Here is a 21,577-nt window from a genome sequence, read left to right as displayed (position 1 = left end):
TTTTTCCTATGTACCCCCAATCCATTTCGTTCAAGTGATGGGGTTAATTAAAAAATTGCATTTGAATACTAATGAGGTGCAAATTGACACTGGTTGTCTGCCTGCCCGTAAAGTTCTGGATTCAGTAGTCTGAGTTCTCGCTTCGTAACCAGTTACTACTGAAATGTTCGGGATTCCGTCTCTCTCTCGAGAGAGTTGGTCGTTTCCGAATGGTCAAGCTCGTCAACTCGATCAGCCCAGTTAAACTTGGCGAAACAAACTTGAATTTGGCGCGCTAATAGGATTTGATGTGCCGCTCGCGGTGAAACTTGCTAATTGCAAGTTCACTGCCGTTGCAAGGCGCGTTACTTTGTGTTTACATCTCAACTATTCGTAATTAAGCGCGTTCCACGCAGAGTGGTTGAGTATATTTTGAGAAAATACTATGCAATTCCAGTCTATAGATTAGTATTTGCGTCAACAAGGACGCCGCTGAAACCATTTTCGTACCTGATTTCCTCTTAATTTCAAAATATTATTTCGGTAGGTGGGCAAGTCATTCTTCCTAAAATATTAATTCCTATCACAAGTTTTCCCCATACTTTTCTCCTCATCTTCTTTTGCCCCATTGCAGGTAGAGGTTAAAAATCCCTAATAAAAAGGAAATATAAAAAATAATAAAAAAAAATTCGCTTTAATTAGAAGCTAACACTACTTCTCAGCTATCTCATAGCCTTATTCTCGGATGATTCATCGGATGATGAAAAATCGGAAACGACCATAGGTGGACTTGCGTGTGCGTCCGATTCGATATCGATCATCTCTTCTTCGCTAGAATCGTCTTCTGGGATTTCCTCCGGCCTGAGGTCCAAAATTCGATCGTACGTAGGTATCCAGCGAAACATTCTCTTTCTCCCCGTCCTCTCCAACTTCTTTGCCTTCTTCAGTGGAGATCGATGGATGTTTCAACGTAGATTTTACAACAAAAAAGGGCTACTGTAACCACCTCCGTGGCTCTGTTACGTTTCCTCTTTTGTAAAATGTGTATTTTGATCATTGCCGTCATTTTTTTTCGGGGGGAATTGGATTGTTATATCATCAATCCATCGTTTTCCGTGTACGGCTGCAGCACCCGGAAGTTTCCGTCCCCGAGCCCGGAACGGACAGTACATGTCAATAAAGTTACCTTTCCTCTTTTGTAAAATATGTAATTTGATCATTGCCGTCATTTTTTCTTGGAAATTGGATTGTTAAATCAGCAATCCATTGTTTTCCGTGAACGGCTGCAGCACCCGGAAGTTTCCGTCCCCGAGCCCGGAACGGACAGTACATGTCAATGTAAAGTTACCTTCCCTCTTTCGTAACATATCGACGGTGAAACTACCAAACCACGTATCTCGTTTGCGGTGTTTAAAAATCTCCGCTCACATTTTATTTTTTTGAAGTAGACCAAATCAATATCATTCCTTGAAATTTTCACAGAATTTTCTCCGCACGAAGAGGAAAAATCACGGAAATTTTCAAGACTGGACGTTAAGTAGCATTTCATTTAAAAAATAAAGTATGACAGGAAGTCTGCGACGTCGCAAACCGAGATACGTGGTTTGGTAGTTTCACCGTCGATATGTAATTTGATCATTGCCGTCATTTTTTCTTGGAAACCGGATTGTTAAATCAGCAATCCATTGTTTTCCATGTACGGCTGCAGCACCCGGAAGTTTCCGTCCCCGAGCCCGGAACGGATGGTACATGTCAATATAAAACTTTCTTTCCAGTGAGCCGACCCTCCCGACTAGTTGAATGTGTGATTCGAAAACCGAAAGAACTTCAGCGGCTTGTCCAAGTTTCGGGTAATTTTAAGAACCACTGATGGTCCTGGTTTCCCGCTCCTCTCGGCTCGGGCCGGAGTCGGGGAAGACTATTTTGCGGGCGTCTCACTCCGGCGAGTGGCTTTGTGGTGGCGGATGGCGGCAGTGTGTGTGACCCGGCGCTGATTTGCGTACGTATGTCTCGGCGCTCCCTCCTCGCGCGTCGCTCGCCATCGCGCAACTTTTATCGAAACCGACCAACTTCACGCCACGCCGCCTCGCATCCTCCCGGCTCCCGTCTCGGGCGCTTTTCCCGCGTTTTCCTACTCCTCATTTTTCCGTCGCTCCCCGGGAAATTGGTTGTTGGGAAAATCTCCTCCCGCCGGCTCGCATTGAGGTCTCCTCCTCGGAACTTGTTATCATAACTTTCGCGCTTTACTTTTTCGCTTTCTTACTTTCCGCCCGCTCCCGCGAATGATGAGGTCCTCCCATTAGAGTTGCTGGAAGTTCGCAGCGCCTTGTTTTGTCATGCATTCGGTGGTATTACGAGAGTGGAGCGAGAACAAATAGGGTAGGGTTGTAAAAATACTTTTTCGATGGTGGATGCATGTAGCGAGGTTGAATGAGCGTGTTTTGGGCATACCCTTTTTCAGGGTGTCTAGCATCAGGATTTTCCCGATTCTATCAGGATTTAAGGAAAAATCGGTCGTAAAATCAGGATTTGAGGAAAGTCGACCGACCGACCGACCGACCAATCGGATTTTCTTGTCGAGCTATTTTTGTGAAGTCACATTCGCCCATTTTTTCCTCGCTAAAAATCAGGATTTGGAAAAATTATGAAATCAGGATTTCGCAGTTATAGAGCAGTATAAAACAGGATTTCCCAAAATGAAAAAAACTAGACATCCTGTTTTTTTTATTTATACAGTGATGTTTCACCGTATCAACAAGATATGCGCTGAATCGCGTATAACGTTTCCAAAAATTATTAAGAAAATGTATCATTTTACTTATTATTTTACATACGCCAGTTTTCTTAAAGAACTGTTGTCTACTGACAACAGTACTAACTGTAACTGATAACTGTTGTATTGAAAATCCCTCAATGACCTCGTCCTACTCATTTCTCCTAGTAGAACTTTAGCCGCCTTTTCAATCCCTTGTCTCCTAAGCTTACCTGGAACATCATCATTTATGCTCCAATAGTCCCCATACGTCAGTCAATCCCTCAAATTTAACAAATAATGTGTCTAGTGGCTTGTTCATCAATATCCTCACTTCTCCACTATTAATCCCATCAATTCTGCGATTCACCTTCCCTCCAAACCATTCGTTCTGGAAATCTTTCCTCTCGTTTAATCCCAAAAACACAAGCCTAATCCCTTCCGGTAATCTTCCCAATAATAACTCCACCGCCCTCCATGCCCTTACATGTCTTACATGTATATTTTTCTTGAAGGCCACGTTGGAACTTCGCGTGTTTTCTTCACCGACAGTTTTCTTTGCGTCCGTGTTCTGATGGTTCTGTGACAGGAGTGTATTCCAGTTCATCGTCGATCTTTCGTATATAAACCACAAACTGACAGCCATAAGATAATCGTCGTGAATTTGATCCTGCTCCGAAGCATATGTATATAGGAATGATCAGTGGCAATTGCAGGAATTGATCGGTATCAATCATGCGCTACTTGCTGGCTCTGATGACCGAGTCGTTTTTCCCGGCGGCGTTTCTTGTGGCAGTGGAGTTGGTGATGATGCTCCTGTACATGGCTTTCGTTCACTACGATCCTCGGGCGGACGCCTTCGACGAGCGCAACAATATGAACCCCGTCTGGGGTGGATTCAAAAGAACACAAATGCCTACTGAAAATTACACAAGTATGTTCCTTCTGTCACCCATTATTCACTTGTGTACTTGAAGAAAAAAGGAAAAAAAAAAAAACTTTGTTGACTATGGAATTCACATTTAAAGCTTGAAGCTATTGTTTATTTTACACGCGTGTTACATTACTGCCGTGCTCAGGAAGAACGCTTAATTAGGAAGTTGCTTCCTTCCACCCAATGCCCTATTATTACGAGGTACTTCGGGAAGGGTTGCCGAGGCGAATGCTACCTTCGAGCAGCAGCCGCTGTCGGGACCGAACCTACAACATGCATCCCGGAACGTGAACCCCCAGGACACGATGGTGTGCGCCCCGCGCGGAAAAAATTAAATTGCGGATTTAATAATTCAATTGCTAAAGAAAGTGACTGCAATGTTTCGATGTAGATTTGACAACCAGAAAATGTTACTGTAACCACTATTGTGAGCTAATTTAACCACGGAGGTGGTTAAAGTAGCATTTTCTGGTTGTAAAATCTACATTGAAACATTGCAGTCACTTTTTTTTAGCAATTGAATTGTTAAAGCAGCAATTGAATTTTCTCCGTGCGTCAAACACGGGCGACACAGAGTTATTGATGATGCGGTTCGAAAAAGGGGGATTCGAGTTCCCTTCTCCCCAGAGCCTCTCGGGTGTCGATATAAGGAACATCGTCTCTGCTTTGAGTTGGTCATTTAAGTTCTGCAGAAACACTTTACCAATGGCAAAAACACTTAGGTATAAAAAACACTTTTCCTTAAACTTTAAAGTCATATCCCTTATGAGTCCCAACAGCGGGGAGACTACTATAGCTAGGTGATGCGACTCCAGGATGAGGAAGGGCAGCAGGAAGCAAACCGTCTTCCCGTGTCCTGTTGGAAGTGCGTAGCACGTGACTCGCACATCCAGTACCTTTTGCGTCACGTGCAGTTGGACGGGACGGAGGGAATGAATACCGAATAACCCCCTCGCCAGCAATCACTATCTGTAACAAACAATGTATATTTAATACTCACTGTTTTTCATCTTGGAGGCGGCTCGTGGTCGTCTTTGTTCAGATCGCCTTCTCGATAACCCCGACGCTGAAAACGGATACTTCCGTTTACGTTAGGAAAATTAGGATTCTCACGCACTGCCGTCGACATTCGTGTGCAAACACTTCACATGATAGAAAAACACATGGAGCACTTCCCGCACTTCCTTTCATTTTCTTTCATCAAATTTGTCTTCAACTTTTCCATTATAATGGAAAACTTGCTTACCGATGAATGTAGGCAGGTATTGCTCGAGTCCAGATAACTGCAGAAAGCTCTCGATAAACATATTAATTCACATTTGAAACACGATTTCACCAGATTTCACTTTTCACTTTTCACTTAGAGAATATCAATTTTATCAGCTTCAGAATTCAGATAAACAGGTTGCACCCCCATCCATCCATTAAAAATAGGCCACACACAACAAACAAACAAGGCATGGTTTGCCGGTTCTCGCCGGTTCTCGCGTTTGGCGAGGAATGACGCTACGACGCTATTCGCTACTCCTGCGCATGAGCAGTAAGCAAAACTGCAAGACGCAGTCAACGGTAGTGTTCGCAACTACAACGGCATTGGCGGCGGATCACCGCTAGAGGTCTCGCGCCTGCAATCTGTAGGGACGTGACCTACCTCTCACTTCCCTACCGATGGTTAGGGCCCAGCCCTCAACTCGTTTTTTCCGTGTACACTGATCGCATTTGATCGCATAAAGAGCTCACTATTCGACAACATCGCACATATCTTTTTAATTAGTCAAATACCAGTGGTTTCCGGTACCTCCGGTGGGTGAGAATTTTCTGTTTTGATGATCAACAGGTATGTTGACGATAGCAGCTTTCCATTTCCGGAGATTTTCAGGGCTGTTCTGTAGTTACGGCAAATTTTCCCCACTTACGCTCCTAATTGTACAAACTATATATGTATTTGTCACTCTTATCATCACTTCCTTGTATGGCTCATATTACCTCATCTATATATTGAAAAAGTATAATGCATTTTCATTATGGTTTGAACATGTGGATGCTTTTCCACCGAATATCCTCCTCCCACCCCACCGTTCGTTCCTCTACGCCGGTGTAAAGCGGCGATGCGCAACCCTGCCCTGCGCGCGCGCTCAGCGGCCGGCCGGCCCATAGCCACACGAATTGGGCCGTTTGTGACTTACGCTTCAAGATACGGCAAAACGGACGAAATTTCCGACCAAATTTCCGTAACTTGCAATTTGCCTTCAGAATTGATACGTCGCTCGCCAAAATTTTTGAATTTTGGATTTAGGCCCTTTGAGGCACAGGTTAAAATTTTTTTAAAATTGTTTTCTTTTAGGGGGTTCATTTAGAGACTACATAGAAACTTTTTAGGGGTTGACCGACTTGATTTTCGCAAAACTCAAAAATAAGGTACACCCTACGGCATGGCCATGTTGAAATGGGCCAGGATGCACCGAGGTTGGGATCCTATGATAGGGTAGTAAAGTTGCCTAAGAAAAGATCATAAAATGAATGAAGTATAATAAAAATATGAAATCTAACTTCTAAATTTTAGAGAACGAATAAAATGAATTTTCTGCTAGACACGCGATTGACAACCTCCTCCGGCGATCATCGCCGATGAATCCCTATCATCATCCAGTGGCGTGGCGTGCTTTGCGATATATAGATTGATCTGTCATTTAAACCCACGGAAAAGAATCGGTAGACAAGGAGTTCGAAACGAACACCTGAATAATCGATTTTTCACTACAGCTTCAAATGGGGATATATTGATAAATCGATTGTTCACGCCACGCCTCCGTCATCATTGCTCTGTGTTGTCCCCATGTCAACCGGCGGGAAAAACGCTTCTCTGCGTATCGGAAGCACTCTCTCCAAAGTCATAGGAGCACTTCAAAGAGCCATCGAACCCGTAATGAACTCGAGGAGGGCTCAAAGAAATTTGAAAAGCTGGAAAAAACGGGGGAGCTGTCGGAGGTTCTGGATGCTGCTACCGCATCCGTTTCCGGGGGCTTTGTCGCTGGCTCTGCGCTCCGTGTCGCTGTCGGGGCGCGATGGGTGGCGGGTCCGCTGGATTCGGAATCCCGTTTCGTTTTGCCGTGTCAATATTAGTTTGCTCTCCGGGCACGTGCGATGTGTGATGAATACACCGAACACACCGATAGTTTTTCCCGCTCGCCGGGACGGGGCGGGGGCGCGGCGGTTAATTCAGCATTTAATTGGCCGGCCGTCCAAGCCATCGTCATCGTTTACCGCGCTTTGTTCGAAACCGGAGCGCCGTTGTCGGCTCGTCCGTCGTAGAGTACCTTTATAGGGAGAGTGTCGACTAGGTGTTTTCAAGGGTAGATCATGGAGATTTTTTATTTTTTTTATTAGAAATTTAGAGATACATAGACTCATTGAAGATGGTACAGATTAAATACATTATTGATCTTAAGATTAAAAGAACTAATCTAATGAAGTCCCGAAACCGCCTGTGGGCATTACATCGGGGGGTTTAGGGGCGGAGTTATTACTATTATTACCATGGAGATTTTAGAATCTCAAGGGAGTAAAAATTTTCTGCCAGATCGACCGTTGGATGATTTGTTCTCAAAGCCTGTGTCGGTTTGCAAATTCAAGGAACTGATTGTGAGACCGGAACTTGGACTTCAGCGAGATCAAATTTCGGAGTTCAAGTCAATATTTGTCGAGAAAATTCTATTTGTGTTAAATTAATTTGTGCAGTTTGTTTTAGGATAAGATCTGATGAGGTTTTTCTGGGTTTGCCCTCATCCGTAGCAACAAATGTTGGACCCGCATGTTGTTCCCAGTTAGCACCTACTCATGATGGAATTAATTTTTGAGGAGGCGAGTTGAAATATGGCAATGCCGTAAGAGCATAAATTAATACGTCTTATATCGGTTGAGTTCCTTTTAGAATTTTCATAACCTCTGATTGCATCATTATTAAATGAGTATGCACTGCCAGTGAATTCTTCTCTTTCCAAATAATAATATTAATAATATATTTTTATTTGTAAATGCACATTTTTCAACAAAATGTCTTTTGATCCCTACGTCGTCGCATCGGTCACGCCCCCCGCCTCTGCTGATTCGGATGATTCTGCATTGTCACTGTCGCCTATGTATCGAATTATGTAATATTCAGGTTTTTTCAGTGATATTTTTCCTCCTACTTTAATGGCGGCAGAAAAAGAGTTAATGCTGGTACATTGAGTATATATTTACAATGCTGGTACATTGAGTATATATTTACAATGCTGGTACATTGAGTATATATTTACACTATTGCATAGTATTATTGAGGTAAAGGTTTGAAGAGTGGAAGAAATCCATTTGTTTACGTTGCTAAAAACTGCGTTCTGAAACTCCCGACTGATGGTGGGCAATTTCGTACCAAAATGACGTGCGGTGGATTTCCACCGGTGGTTCCGCCGATCAGAAAAGCAGAACATTTTATCAAATGTGATCTATCACAGAGAAAAAAAATACCGGGATTTTCTTCTTCGTCCATGATTTCTTCTACATCCATGACGATCGAGGACAGCACGAGAGAGAGTGAAACGGCGATTGAGTCTGAGTGAGATATGGAATGTCACAGAGTTACAGGCCTACAGGCCCGTCGAATAAAGTAAATCCATTAAAACTTATGAATCTCACTCCTACTCCAATGTTTAATTGCAAGATTTCTTCACAAGAAAGCACAGGAATTTGATTTTCCACTGTGCATGACTAGTCCACAACAACCCCGGCCGAGTAAGCACAATTTTCGAAGGTCCCTGGCTAGGTCCCAGTTCTGATCGAACATTGAAAATGAGCGAAACCGGCGAAACGCCAAGAATGTAGAAGAACAAGAACAGCAATAAACTTACCTTCGAATTTATGAAGGTATTCCAGATAGTTAATCTTCGTCAGCAGTCTTCTTACCTCGTCATACATGCTTACGCTACTTAACTTATACAAGAGGCACTTGTATAGGCACTTATTTAGGCACTTATTTATTAGCACAGGAAAAAAGTCAGTAGTACGCAAGAAAAATGGTTGAGGCACTAAAATTAAACGCACTGAAACAAGAACTGAATCCAATTTAGCTTAATTTGCAACGAGCACACGATATTACAGAACGTATGCGAAGAAAAGCGCGATAAGAGCACAGAATATATATTTTGTGGCAAGACATAGAGAAAATACAGAAGGTGACGGCAAGGCAGCCATCTTGAAGATTGGCTGGGACGTAGAAAAGTACACAGGCTGGCGCGCTGTTCAAAAAGAAGTACATTTCAATATGGAACCTGTATAAAGACCTACATCACCGCTCAAACTAATATTGAAAGTCATATCATTGAACATTAGTTACCATGACTCTCCAATTTCTGCTTTTTTGACGCACAGAGCGCAATTTAACATGGTTATATCTTCAAAGCGGAACGAGCCGAGATTAAAGTTGTTATTTTATGAAATATGTATTTTTAACTTACAAATTATTTTCAGTTACAGTCGAACATTGATAGAAAAACATACTGAAACATAAAAAGTCATTTGTTACGAGTTTTTAGAGCCAAAATAAGTGGGAGCCTCACAACCTTTCCCGCTCCTTTTTAAATTTCAAAGTGGTCTCCTACAGGTACCAAGGTACCCCTAAGGTACCACGCTATTGTTGTCGTATATGCTATTACCATATGTTGCCTTTACTTCTATTTATGGTATTCCATAAGGAACCACTAATTAGTTTATAAGCCAAAGCCTTTTTTCAGTGTTCAGTTTAGTTCTGTACCAGTTTATTGCGTTTTAACGGACCTACTTAAATTGGATTGGTGTACTAATCAGTGTTTTACTTGCGAAGCCGTACTAAAGAACTCCTCCAAAAAATCTTGGACGGGGAAAAATAATTCACTCAAGTCCATCCGTTCATATATCCATCTCGAGTGACGTCATTTTTTTTCTTTCTTTTTTTTTAAAAATCGCTGAAATTCATCGGCATGACGTGACATCAGTGGTGCGACTCGCCTCTAACCGGGAACCTTAATCTTCACATTGTCTGCGAAGAACAATGTTAGCGCGAGGTGGTCATCGTCGACTACGCCGGGTTTATTATTGAATTTCGCTCTTTAGGCCCCCCCCCCCCCGCCCCAACCTCGACCCCCATCTCGCTCTCCGCCGTCGAATACATCGGCAAAGCGCCGTTTGCCGCGTCGGGCACCGGCGGAAAGAAAGCGCATCCCCGGCCCCAACCCCTGCCTGCCCCACTCCAAACTTGCTCTTACACGTTGTAGAGCCCCTTAATGGAGAGTGCTAAGGTTCGTGAGAGCTCGTTTCGGATCGGCTCCCCAATTTTTGAGCCTCTCCCGCTCGCCGCCCGTTTATGGCGGATGCAGTTGTTCGCTGCTAAGGAAAAACGCCGTATGGACCTTCAGGCGTTGCCAAATTTCCTTTCATAAAACGCTAATTTTCTGGTAAATTTATGAATAGATCCCTCCCAATTTTTCAGATAATTTTGTTCACAATTTCGCCTAAAGCTTCTGAAAATTTAAATTTAAATATTATTCATAACTTTCCTCAAAACTAAAAATTTTATCGAAGTAAATTTGGCAACTCACGAATATTCTTATGGCGTTCTTCCTTAGCACCGCAGAGTTGTTCACTGCCCTGTTATGGAAAAACGCCGTATGAACAGTCGAGAGTTGCCGAATTTTCCCGAATAAAACATGTATTTTGAGGAAAGGTATGCATAATTTTTCTTGAAATTGTCAAATATCTTAGATGAAATTGTGAACAAAATTGACTGGAAAATTTGAAGATAAATATTTGTTATTTTCTCAGTAAATTCGCTTTTTCTTGGAGGAAATATGGCGACGTCTGAAGGCTTATACGGCGTTATTCCTTTGCACGGCAGTTCAGCTGTTTGCTCGTAGGGTAGGGGCAATGGGCAATGCCTTTCGGCAGGGATGTTCTCGAAGTGTTCAAACATGAGGTGTGGGAAATAATTAGCTATCAACCTGTAGGCCCTATCCGTAATAGGAAATGATTCGGTTCCAAAAGAGGGAAATTCTTAAAGTAGGATGTTTGTTGTACATTTGTGTGGAATTCTAACTGCAAGACGTTTTTAGTTCAGTGAATAGCATCTCCCGGTTTGTTGTACGATCACGAGATAATAAACAAAACATTGGCTTTGGAAAAAATGAGGCAACAGGAAGTGAGGGTGGTTTTTCCCCTTGTTTTCAAAATATGTCAGGAACAAGTTAACTATTCGTATAATTCCCAATTAAAATGCATTGCCGCGCTCTCTTGAAAATTTAAAGATAATTCTGACAGAGAGCGTCATTTTATGACCTCTGTATCTTATTAATCTTTTATTCGCCTCAGATTTCAATAGCGTTTTATACAAATAGAAACATACGGCGAGGAATGCACCAGAATGTTTGTCAATAAGTGTAGAGAAATTAATTCTTAGAAGTCCCGTAGCATGTCACAATTGTCACAGTCCTCATCGTGATACTGTTTTCATTCGATGGAATCGAAAATTTTAATTTCAGATGAAAGCCCTTATGCACTTCATCTACATTTTCGATGAAGAGTATGCAATAGGCAACTTCAGTTAGTCATCAAATGCCATTACCTATTAAACAAAGGTCTACATTTCAACTGATTTGTTGTCTGTTGATGCAATATCCCCATAATCGTCATGGTGCGTCATCTTTAGTGATGAAGAAGTATCCAATCCTGTATGCAATTTCAGTTGGTTACCGCACGTTGTAACTAATGAACCAATGCCTGGAATTCAACTGATTTGTTGTCAGTTGATGCATTATACCCAAAATGGGGAGGGGGGGGGGAAGGCGATTATTGAAGATGCTCGTCACGAATGCCTTCGACACGTGCCAAAGAATCAACGTGCTACGCAGTAAATGAGGGCGATGAGGATCGCTAAAAACGATAGTGGATAGCAGTGCGCCTTCATTTACGCAAGTAGACCAAACCATTCTACGGAGTTAGAATAGTTGCTTGCTTGCGCCTGATAAACTGTACCTGTTGAGTTTCCACCCTAGTAACATGCCGACTGATAAGTTATATCTTGAGGATATCCTTAAAAAGATATTAGTTTTGATTTTCGGTGGGACATCTTAGTGACGTCTTCAGAATTTTTTTGAGATATCATTGACTTTTAAAGCGCATAATTTTCTTTTCGGTGGAGCTGCCTTCCATTTCTTGCTTTTGACCACTGATGCTGAGAGATGGTCATGTGGGTCTACCGATCGTCGCTTGGGTTGTTTTGGTGGTTTGATTGGAAGAGGCTCGATCAGCTGTGCCAACCCAGTTGGCCTGGTTTGCGTTCTTTTTGTGAAATTTTCTGGGAGCTCCATAGCGGGGTCAAAATCCAAGAGGGTTGACTAAATATTCGTGATGTTTGAGAAAGTGACCTGTCTTGACTAAAACTTGCAGAGGAATGGCAGTTGGCGGACCGGCATCCCATATTCATGGGGGAAATTTATAGCGCGCGTAAAATATTTGGCGGGAAGTTCGAGTATTGCCTTACAGGTTCGCGCACAACACGTTCAGCAGTTATTTTCGAGTTTTGAGAGTTGTTAGAAAAAATTTACTAGAAAATATAATTTCAGTCAGGATTAGGAACGAGATCCCAGTTATAAATTAAAAATACCAAATAAGAAAAAAATTATGCTCCTCTCCGGGGTTTCTTTGAGAAATCGTACCACCTCTGATCCCTTAATTTTTTCCTCTGTTATCATGTTTTATGTACCTTAGCTTGAATGGACTGTTTCCGTAGTGCCCGTTATCAGCCAAAAGAGGTTTTTTCTCAGGTAATTTTTCACTCTTTTCCACGAGACTACTGTTAAACGCAAAAAAGAAAAAAAAATGTTTACTGGAAGTGTCGCGAAAAATATTTTGTTCTTTCCATATTCCATTTTCTCTATCCACCCAGAGAAAGATCAAGTTGAAATTGATCCAAGTCGTGAGCGCCGTCCCAAGCCCACCCTCATAATAAATTCCAGCCACCATTATACATCCCCGCGGTAACTAATTAAGTTGTCTGCTTTATGGGCCATCGACATAGACCGTTAGGCGAACCGCTCGACTGGATTTGCCTATCGTTTGCGTTAAGCTGGCAATTAACTGACACTCGATTTACAGCTTTAACCTTTGTCTTATGTTTTGAGTCTCGTTTAGTGGGCCATCAAGGCTCCGCTCACAACCCAAATTCGTTGTGTGTCATAGGGATACATCCTCCATTTTCATGAAGTTCGCTCCGTATTTCTGAATAGTTACGGACGAGGAAATCGATGGCTTTTTGTTATTATCAGATCGGACAACATGCAGTATGTTCATGCAGTGAATGTTGATGCGAGTACTAATCATTTAATGATTATACGTGTAGTTACAACAGTTTACAATGAATGCATAGATACATGCAGGTTTATAAATATTCTGGGTGAATACATGTTGATATTGAGTAAAGTACAGAAAAAAGCACAGTAATAATTAAATTATGGAAAGATATGGTGGTTGTTCACTGGTAAAAAAAACCTCTTGGTTCAAGATTGCAGTTTCTTGTCGCCGGATTTAAGAGTCTGGACTCTTGATTCAATGCAAAATCCGCTTGAAACAAGCGTTCAAGACTCTTAAATCCGGCGACAAGAAACTGTACTCTTAAGTCAATGCAATGCGGCATTGGTCCAAGAGGGTTTTTTTTTACCAGTGTTGGACCTACAGATCAAGGAATAAAGAATCTTAATGTGTAGTTACGCCCTTATGTCAGCCAAGCGACGATTTAAACCTGTTGAAACGGAAACGGTATTCGGGAGGAGGACTGGGATTGCGGAGTTTATCCTCATATTGCCAAGAAGCGCTGCGGCGCGCCTTCATTTACATGCATAGGCAATAGAATACTTCAGAGTTCGAATAGTTGCTCATACGCCTGATTAGTTCGAACACAGATTTAAAAGGAACGACGCACCGTTTAGTTCTTCAAGATGAAGTGCACAGGAAACGGCTCGCAATCATCTAATTCGTTCATTCTAGAATTCGCAATTATTTAAGTAGCTAAGCGGTGAAAATTTATAATACAGCTGATCGAGCCAAAATTACATGTAACATGCTTTTCACGCACAACTCTAGGTGCGCCAGTGAAACGAGCGTATTACGCAAAACGTTTTGCATTACCTAATTTAAATTTGATTAGGAAACTACCCAGAAATTATTTAAGTCGTGCAAAGAATTGTTCGACCTTAAAGTAACGTTTACCGTAAAAATAGAGGCCGAAGATATTATCCTTGAATCTGTATTCCTTCCCTTTATCCAAGAGATCCACGCGTTCCGTGCCCTAAAATCCATGCAAAGGAGGCAAAGAAATCATACGGAAAATCTGCTTGCATAGAATATCTGCCACCCAAGACAATAAATGAAACGTTTTTCACTCGACAGAGGACCCGTTAGGAAATTTTTAACCTCGCAACCTCGCACACTAGCAATATTTTGAATGGAATCAAGAGCATTTTTCCTTGTCAATGTTTTCAAGAGTCCAGACTCTAGATCCAATGTGTTTTTTTTTTCCCGTGCACTATCTTTTATGTTGCAAGCGTTCCGAACCGAGCCCCGATTTTCATAAGGCGGCGACGCGTAAGAAACTAAACTATTGCGCGGAAATCCGGCAGTGAGGACCAGCGAACTACTCGCTAGTTACACACGCTCTTTTGATTACTTTTGCTCGCCTCCTCGCTTTGCTGCGAGTTAAAAGGCGCTCCCAGAGGAATCCGCGGGTCGTGGGGTTCGGTGGGGGGGGGGGGGGGCATGCGGCGGGGTGGCCGAAAATCATGCTATTTTTCACCGAGTCGCGTCTCGACACAGCGACGCGTCGCGGGGGTGCGCCCCAGCGCTTTGAAAAAACATCGCAACATCACCCAGGTGTTGCCAAATTTCCGCCCCTAAAGTGTGCAATTTTGTCGAACGGTATGAGAATGTCTCCCTGTAATATTCATTAATACTAGATTTGATAGTAAGAAATAGAGTCCCTTTATACTGAGAGTCTAGACAACACCCCTCATGGAGTCACAAACGGGAATAAAGATTACACAAATTGAGCGTTTTTCGTAATCTTTGATCGGCTCATTCTTAAATTCCTTTCTCCGTTCCTTCTCTCATTCCGTTTGTTCCTTGTCGAACCCGAAATTCCTCGGTCCATTCCAGATTATAATCTTTGCAATCGGTGAAAATGTAATCTTTATTCCCGTCTGTGACACTGTGAAGGCCTAAAATCCGGTTAACCAATCAGAAATGGATTCGCATTGTCTTGACTCTCAGCATAAAGGGACTCTAGTAAGAAATATTTACTGAAAAATCCGAAGGGGAAAGGGGCTCACGTTTTCTGGAAATTCGTATTTTGTCGGAAGAAATTTGGCAACGCCGAAGTGTGCTTACGGCGTTTTTCCCTCTAGCACAACAGTGCGGGTCCGCAGCTCGGACGCCGAGAAAAATTGTTCTCGTCAGGCGGCTACCACTCAGATCTCGTCTTCCGCTGCTGCCAGACAAAAGGGAAACCCGGCGTGGGTTTGACAGCCAATCCAGAGGTCCTGTCTTCTCGCCGACCAATCGCGTGAAGTTGAGCCGAAGAGGTGCATCCGATCCTGAACGTGAGACCTCGGAAGAAGCACCGACGCAAGATTTAGAGCTCGAGCCGGAACTCGGGTAAACTTGTCTTGTCCGACGCTTTCCAATTAATTAAATGCCGCATCCTCCCCGTGAGAAGGTAATTGGCCTTTTGGAATGGATTGCAACGTCCCGGGACGATATTTCTCGCTGTTTATGCGTGTTCTTCACGGAGCTTTTCTTGTAGTTTCATCAATAGAGAATCACTCTTTGTTTCCGTGATGCTATGAGGCGAGAAGGTGAGAGCTAGAGCTCCGAGTGGAACGTTAAAATTTGAGCTCTGCGCTCTAATAATTTACGAAGTGGTTATTCGGCGGTACGGTACTGTCGAATAGACGTCATTTGGCGGTACGGTGTACCGTCGAACAAAACGTTATTCGGCGGTACGGTACCCTGACTAGAAAATCTTCTACACCGATAAAAGAAGTGAAGTTGATTTAACATTCTGGATGTCAAAAAAGTGTGCGAGAACTTTCGAAATGCTGACTCACCCGCGACAGCAGTTACTTTAGCAATGCTGCTTTTTCTGACAAATTGATTGAAATATAATGCTCCGACCAAAGGTGTAACACGTACTTCACGTTGTTTTAAAACCCTTTTCCACCGATTTTCCAAATTGTCGACGTCCGCGATCGCGATGACCGATGAAGTTAAGAAAAGAAGTAGTATCACGTACTTTTCGTCCGAAGTCCTTAACTTTTGTGAGAAGGGCCGTGCAAATTTCTGAGGGGCCAGCCCGCGACCACCCCTAAATAACGCCCACTTGTTATCGTCTCCACGCTTTCGCGGCCGGAAGTGCTGCGGCAACGCGGACCGGTCCTCGTCTCATTCGATTATGCCGTGCAGCCGAACCGCGAACTTGTGCGCGCAAAGAGATTTTCCGTCCGAATTCGAGGCGTTTAGCCTGCGCCGCGGCGCGCCGAAACGCAGCCGACCGCAAATTTGAATTGTTAACTTGCGGAATCCCGGGTCTCGTGCATTGTGCACCCGTTGCTTTACGGCCGCCTTTATTCCCGCGTTTTTTCACCCCCCCCCCCCCCCGGCCCCGCGGTGTGTCGGTCCGTCCCGCCGCCTCCGTCGAGGCCGTAAGTACATACGCTCGCCTCGGGGCCGCGCCGTAATTGTTCTAATTCCGGCTCCGAAAATATTGCGCGGGTTTTTCGGAGCCGCTGAAGAATTTCCGCCGGCTAAGTTCTCCCGAGGCAGAGATTCCGCGTGCATTACACTTAATTTAATGCCGGGCGAGATCATAAAAAGCAACGTTTTGCGGATTTCCGTGTCAAGACCCTGGTTCTATCAGCTTAACGGCCACATCTTGTAGAATTGAGTCGTTATCAGGAAGAGTGGTGCAAGCTTCCGAGTTGCGAAATTTCCGAGGTCCGTTCCAAGCGTGTAGTCCACCGGCTCAGTTGTTATCGCTCAGTGATGGCGAATAATTAGTAATTATATGATTCTCTCCCTCATGACCTCTTAATTGAATGTGAGAAAGGTGTTGAAATACTAAGGCAAAGTATATCTTAAGGCTCTATAACTAATTCATTGGCGATTTTCTTGCGTTCTCAACATTTTTTCCCGCGCAAAATCAGTTTCTAATATTTGTCGAGAGTCATTTGGATGATTTTAATATTATAGCTGGATTTAATTTGTTGAGAAAATTTTCATAAATGGATGTCGATTTCACGCTGTACACATCTGTTCTATCTGTCGAGGCTTTTCCGCTCGGTATCAGTGTTCAATCTGTATTTTTTCAAGATCTTCCTCGGTCATGATTCCTGGAAGAAAAAGAAGAAAAGAAAAGATAATGGTGTGTCAAAATCCACTCCTACTTTAGACCTTTCCTGAGAGGATAGAAACAAATATTTTTAACATTAGGTGCGCGCCTATCTGCAAAGAATTTTTTAATGTATAAAAGAGAAAATTGAAAAAAAAAATAGAACTCGAGTTGGGTGGTTTTGGAACTGACACGTTCAAATATGAATGGCTCCTAATAACAGACACCTCTTCATCGGCATAAATTTCAGAAAAAATGTTTGTTTCCAGTGTTCCAGGACATTAATGTGATGATATTTATCGGATTTGGGTTCCTGATGACATTCCTTCGGAAGTATGCATTCAGTGCAATCAGCTTCACCCTTCTCATAAGCGCCATCACCATTCAATGGGCAATTCTGTGTCACGGCTTCTACCAGCTCATCGCCGGAGAAAGAGTCATACGTGTCGGAATTAGTCAGTAAGTAATCAGCGTTTCTTTCTCTAACAACGGTGGTCGGTAGAAACTTGTCTAACCGCGATGGCCGCAGGAAAGCGTGATTTTCACCATTTTCCTAGGCGAAAACAGAGATGACCAATCTGCCATACGATAGCGTTGAGGTAAAAATTTTAAAAAAATTGACTTTCCTAGCCCCAGAGACATCTTTTCCTCACACCGCCCATTCGGATCTATTAAAAAAATTGGAATTTCACTCCGGCCTAGTTCAGTTTTTCAGTAGGATTTTTCTATTGATTATTTGAAGATAACTGCAACAGGAGATCAACAAAATTAGTTTTGATGAAACGCCTGTTTATGGTCCGGTACGTATGAGCTTCATATATAGGTGCACAAATACATCCTAATGAAAGAATCAAACGTTAAATTAAAAAAAAGAGTGTGAACACAGCCGAAGATTGGAAAGACGTCATCTGGCCTTGCTTTTTGAAGTTTCTCACGAATCCAAGCGACGCGACGCGGCGTGCTGACAGCGCGAGACGCGCACCGACGCGACGCCTACAAACCTAAGGGGCTACTTCACGCATTGCGCAATGCTTGAAGTATTCAGTTAGGTTTGTAGGCGTCAGTGCGCGTTTCGAGCTGGCAGCACGCCGCGCCGCACTATGGAACGAGCCAATAATGGGAGGGTTCGGACATAGCACTCTCCGCATCGGACGCTCCGCAATAATCAGGGTTTCCTCGCAACTGAATGGTTCCAAATCACTTACCCTGTGTAATTTTCATCATAGATTTCATTTTTGATGGTATTTTTACATTTTCACCAACGAGAAACTATAAATATACCTAATTTATGTGAACTACTACCGTTATCAAATATTAAATACATGTTTAACTTCTTCAATCAAATGTTCACGTTATTTTTTGTGATTAAACATTATATGCTATCTGTGATTGGCTTTAAACAGCCCTATGACACTTGTAGATCGGCAAATAGTGATGTTTAATTTATTTATATTACTAGAAGTGAAAGTGATAAGGGGATGGGAAAGGGGAGCGCGAAGAGATATCTCGTCGGAAGTCGTATGCATAGGAACAAGCTATTTACCTGCATCAGTCTTTCAACATTGCTATTGTCGGTTTTTCATTATTCCTTCCCTCAAATTATCAGTCACTTTTGAATTTGATGCAAAATAAATTACAAAACGGGGGTTAAGAAGGAACAACGAAGAAGTAAATTTAAACTTTTTCAAGAATCATCCATTTTTAGGGATTAGAGGACACATATTAAAAGTTTAGCAACAAATTGAAAGTACGTGTCACACATCATTATCTTCGTCCTCGCCATCTCCTTCTAACTCAGTGCTTTCATCACACTCGTTCGCCATTTCACCGACTCCGCTGTCATCCTGATTTTCCTGAACGAGGAGGGAAACTGCCTCTGCATCAAGCGGCTTTTTCTTTCGTTCGATAGAAGACAAATTGTACCTTACGGGAGAAAAGCGAAAATCAATGTATCTCACGTACGAATATTTTCCTGATAAATAAAATGAGATGAGAGTGAACTCTCTAATTTAGACAGGATCCGCCTCGCACTTACTTTTGGCTAATTTTTGGTCATATTCTCACCATCTGAATCAGGAGAAATTTAAGCAATATTCTGTCTAAACGCGGTGGGAAAGGAGTTAGAAATTTTGAGAAAAAAACTTTCACATCATGTTAGGTATTAAAAATACATCTTACCACGTCAAAAGATCGCATCGGCCCATCTGATTTGATGAAGTACCGTTGTCCATCGTACAATAGTTCATCATCTTGTTATTTTGAAAGTTTGTTATTTATATATTCAAATACTGTTGTAGGTAACATTGAACTCAAATTTCTGCCGCATGTTACGTTTCTCATCTTTCGATCGAAAAAGTTTATAGCTTTTGCGGTTTCAGGAACATGTAATGTAATTGATGGGAAATTGGCTTGCGGAACTATTATGTCTTCTGTTTTTTTCCTCTTTCACAAGTATCTAGTTCGAAATATTGCTCACCTCATTGATGATACAAGTGGATCAGAGTTTATTCATAGGTTGTTAAAGAACATCTTGATTGGATACAAGCCTATTCATCTCTCTCGATTTTTCCTTGCGAAATTTTCTGAATATTTTATGCGCTGCTTCGAGAGCCTCTTCAGAAAGTTTACCTAAAACAAATTCAAACACATAAGTCTGATAAAAGTACACTAAACACATCACGGGTGCACGGAAAAAACAAGATTAGTGCTGGGCACTACTGGCCATTTAGTGGTGAGCAGTTGAGGGCTGGCGTCTAAGCGCTGTACAGCTCAACACTGGAAGGCAGTAGAGGTGGGCACTGAACACCAATAGTGCCGATCGAGAGATTAAATCGTGGGATCACAAAATGTATGTGTAGATGTTTGTAAAAGAAATCAATTTTTTCATAAAAAAGCATATACAACCATAACAGTCAACAAAAATATGTACCTAGTATAAGTCAAGAAAATAAAAGGAAAACAAAAAGAAAAAAAAAAACACACGCACACACTTGATATTGCGGTTAAAAGTTCGGGTGCACAAAATATAAGGAATTCTTTCATTTATATCTGCTTTGGTACAAATGTAAGGGAAATTCTTGTCACAAATCTGACGCTGCATACCTAATTACACAATGAGTCTTTGAACAGTAGGTAAGCTTAAGTTTAGCTGGTGGACCAGTATACTCCTCATTTGCTGCTGAACCTGGGGGTTCTAGAGGTACTTGGGTTGAGGGTCCTTCGCTCCCCGATTCTTTCTCTGAGGGTCCTTCATCCTCCTCCTCTGCACAGCTTACCTCTGATTCATGACAGTCTGTCACTGTGGAAAAAAACAAAAATGCATCAGTTGATTACTGAGGCGAATGAAAGGAAAATATTTAGCCACAACAGAAATAAAGGCAATAAATAGGTATAACTACAGAAGCACAAATTAAAGAAAGCACGGAACGGGGAAAAATTGCCAATTAGACATTTTCACCAAAAAATAAAATGAGCTGGTATCTCCTAGTTTAATTTTTTTTCTCTTATGGGCGCTTCTCATCGATATTAAAATGTAAAATGCAGTAATCCCTTTGCAATTAATGCTTGCATTGTGATAGACTGTCCACACATTCACATAATTTTTGCCCAATCTCCTCGAACTTTTTTAAATTACGTCAACCTTAGATATTCACTGATAAAGCCGAAAACATAAATATAATTCACCTCTTACTGGTGACAATTTAGGGATGATCAAATATTACCACTCCTTAGATACGTCCACAAGACTGGATGCGGATGTGGACGCAGTGTGTATGACAGGATCTTGAGTAGGTTCTGCTTCACCCTGGCAAACAGGAGTCTGTAAGAAGAGTTGTTCGTAAGAGAGGGTAAATCTTGCTGGAATCCGTATAAGTGAACTGACCACCATTAATTTGGATTTTAGAGATTACTAACCGTGCTTAAATGAAAAAAAAAGTTGTATTTATGGTTCTGAATCTCCTACTTACACACAGAAATTTTAAAATGCCACCGCTAACTGTTTTGAAAACAGGGCTGACCATAAATTAAAGAGGTCTAATAGTAAGTAGGTAAATATTTAATGTTCACTGAAAGATAGAATACAATAGTTCCACAGAATACTACTGGTCCGCAACAATTTAAGCTGAAGAAAAGTGAAACTCCGGATGATAAGTTACCAAGAAAATCAAGGGTGTCACTACTGCGGTGGATGATGTCAAAAACCGAATTTTTTAAGGCATCATATCTCTGTTAATATTGATCCTAGGAAATTACTATTCGATGGATCTTATTATTTTTAGCTAATCTACTAGAATCAGGCATCAAAACACAATTCAGCCAAGCCACATGAGACCAGCCCAACTGACCCATGTAGCATAAAATGTAGCTTACTACTTAATAAAAATATATTCAAGAGTAACACACTGTTAGAAATAATTCACTCAAAGTTGGTTTCAATATCAATCATTTCCCAAATGTGAAGTGAATC

The 21,577-nt window shown here is 42.1% G+C and overlaps 1 protein-coding gene and 1 long non-coding RNA gene across 4 annotated transcripts in view; one reads left to right on the top strand and one right to left on the bottom strand.

The window, feature by feature from the left end:
• LOC140224257 (uncharacterized) overlaps positions 1-5,694 on the bottom strand; it is a 29,567-nt gene extending 23,873 nt beyond the window's left edge. The window contains exon 1 of the long non-coding RNA XR_011899561.1: positions 4,666-5,694. This is a non-coding gene — a long non-coding RNA (uncharacterized lncRNA). The remainder of the gene's footprint in view (positions 1-4,665) is intronic.
• The window catches only part of Rh50 (Rhesus blood group-associated glycoprotein Rh50), a 184,489-nt gene that overhangs the window by 91,908 nt on the left and 71,004 nt on the right, over positions 1-21,577 (top strand). For 2 of the 3 annotated variants that reach the window (XM_072298345.1, XM_019044460.2), the window contains exon 3: positions 17,379-17,568. In XM_072298345.1, coding sequence (XP_072154446.1) covers positions 17,379-17,568 — 190 coding nt within the window. Of the gene's footprint in view, positions 1-3,055; positions 3,666-17,378; positions 17,569-21,577 lie in introns of those variants that run through there. The other variant, XM_019044459.2, reaches the window with a different exon arrangement.

The sequence above is a fragment of the Bemisia tabaci genome, chromosome 3 (genome assembly GCF_918797505.1).
Source record: "Bemisia tabaci chromosome 3, PGI_BMITA_v3".
NCBI lineage: Eukaryota > Metazoa > Arthropoda > Insecta > Hemiptera > Aleyrodidae > Bemisia > Bemisia tabaci.
This window is presented reverse-complemented; position numbering and strand designations above follow the sequence as displayed.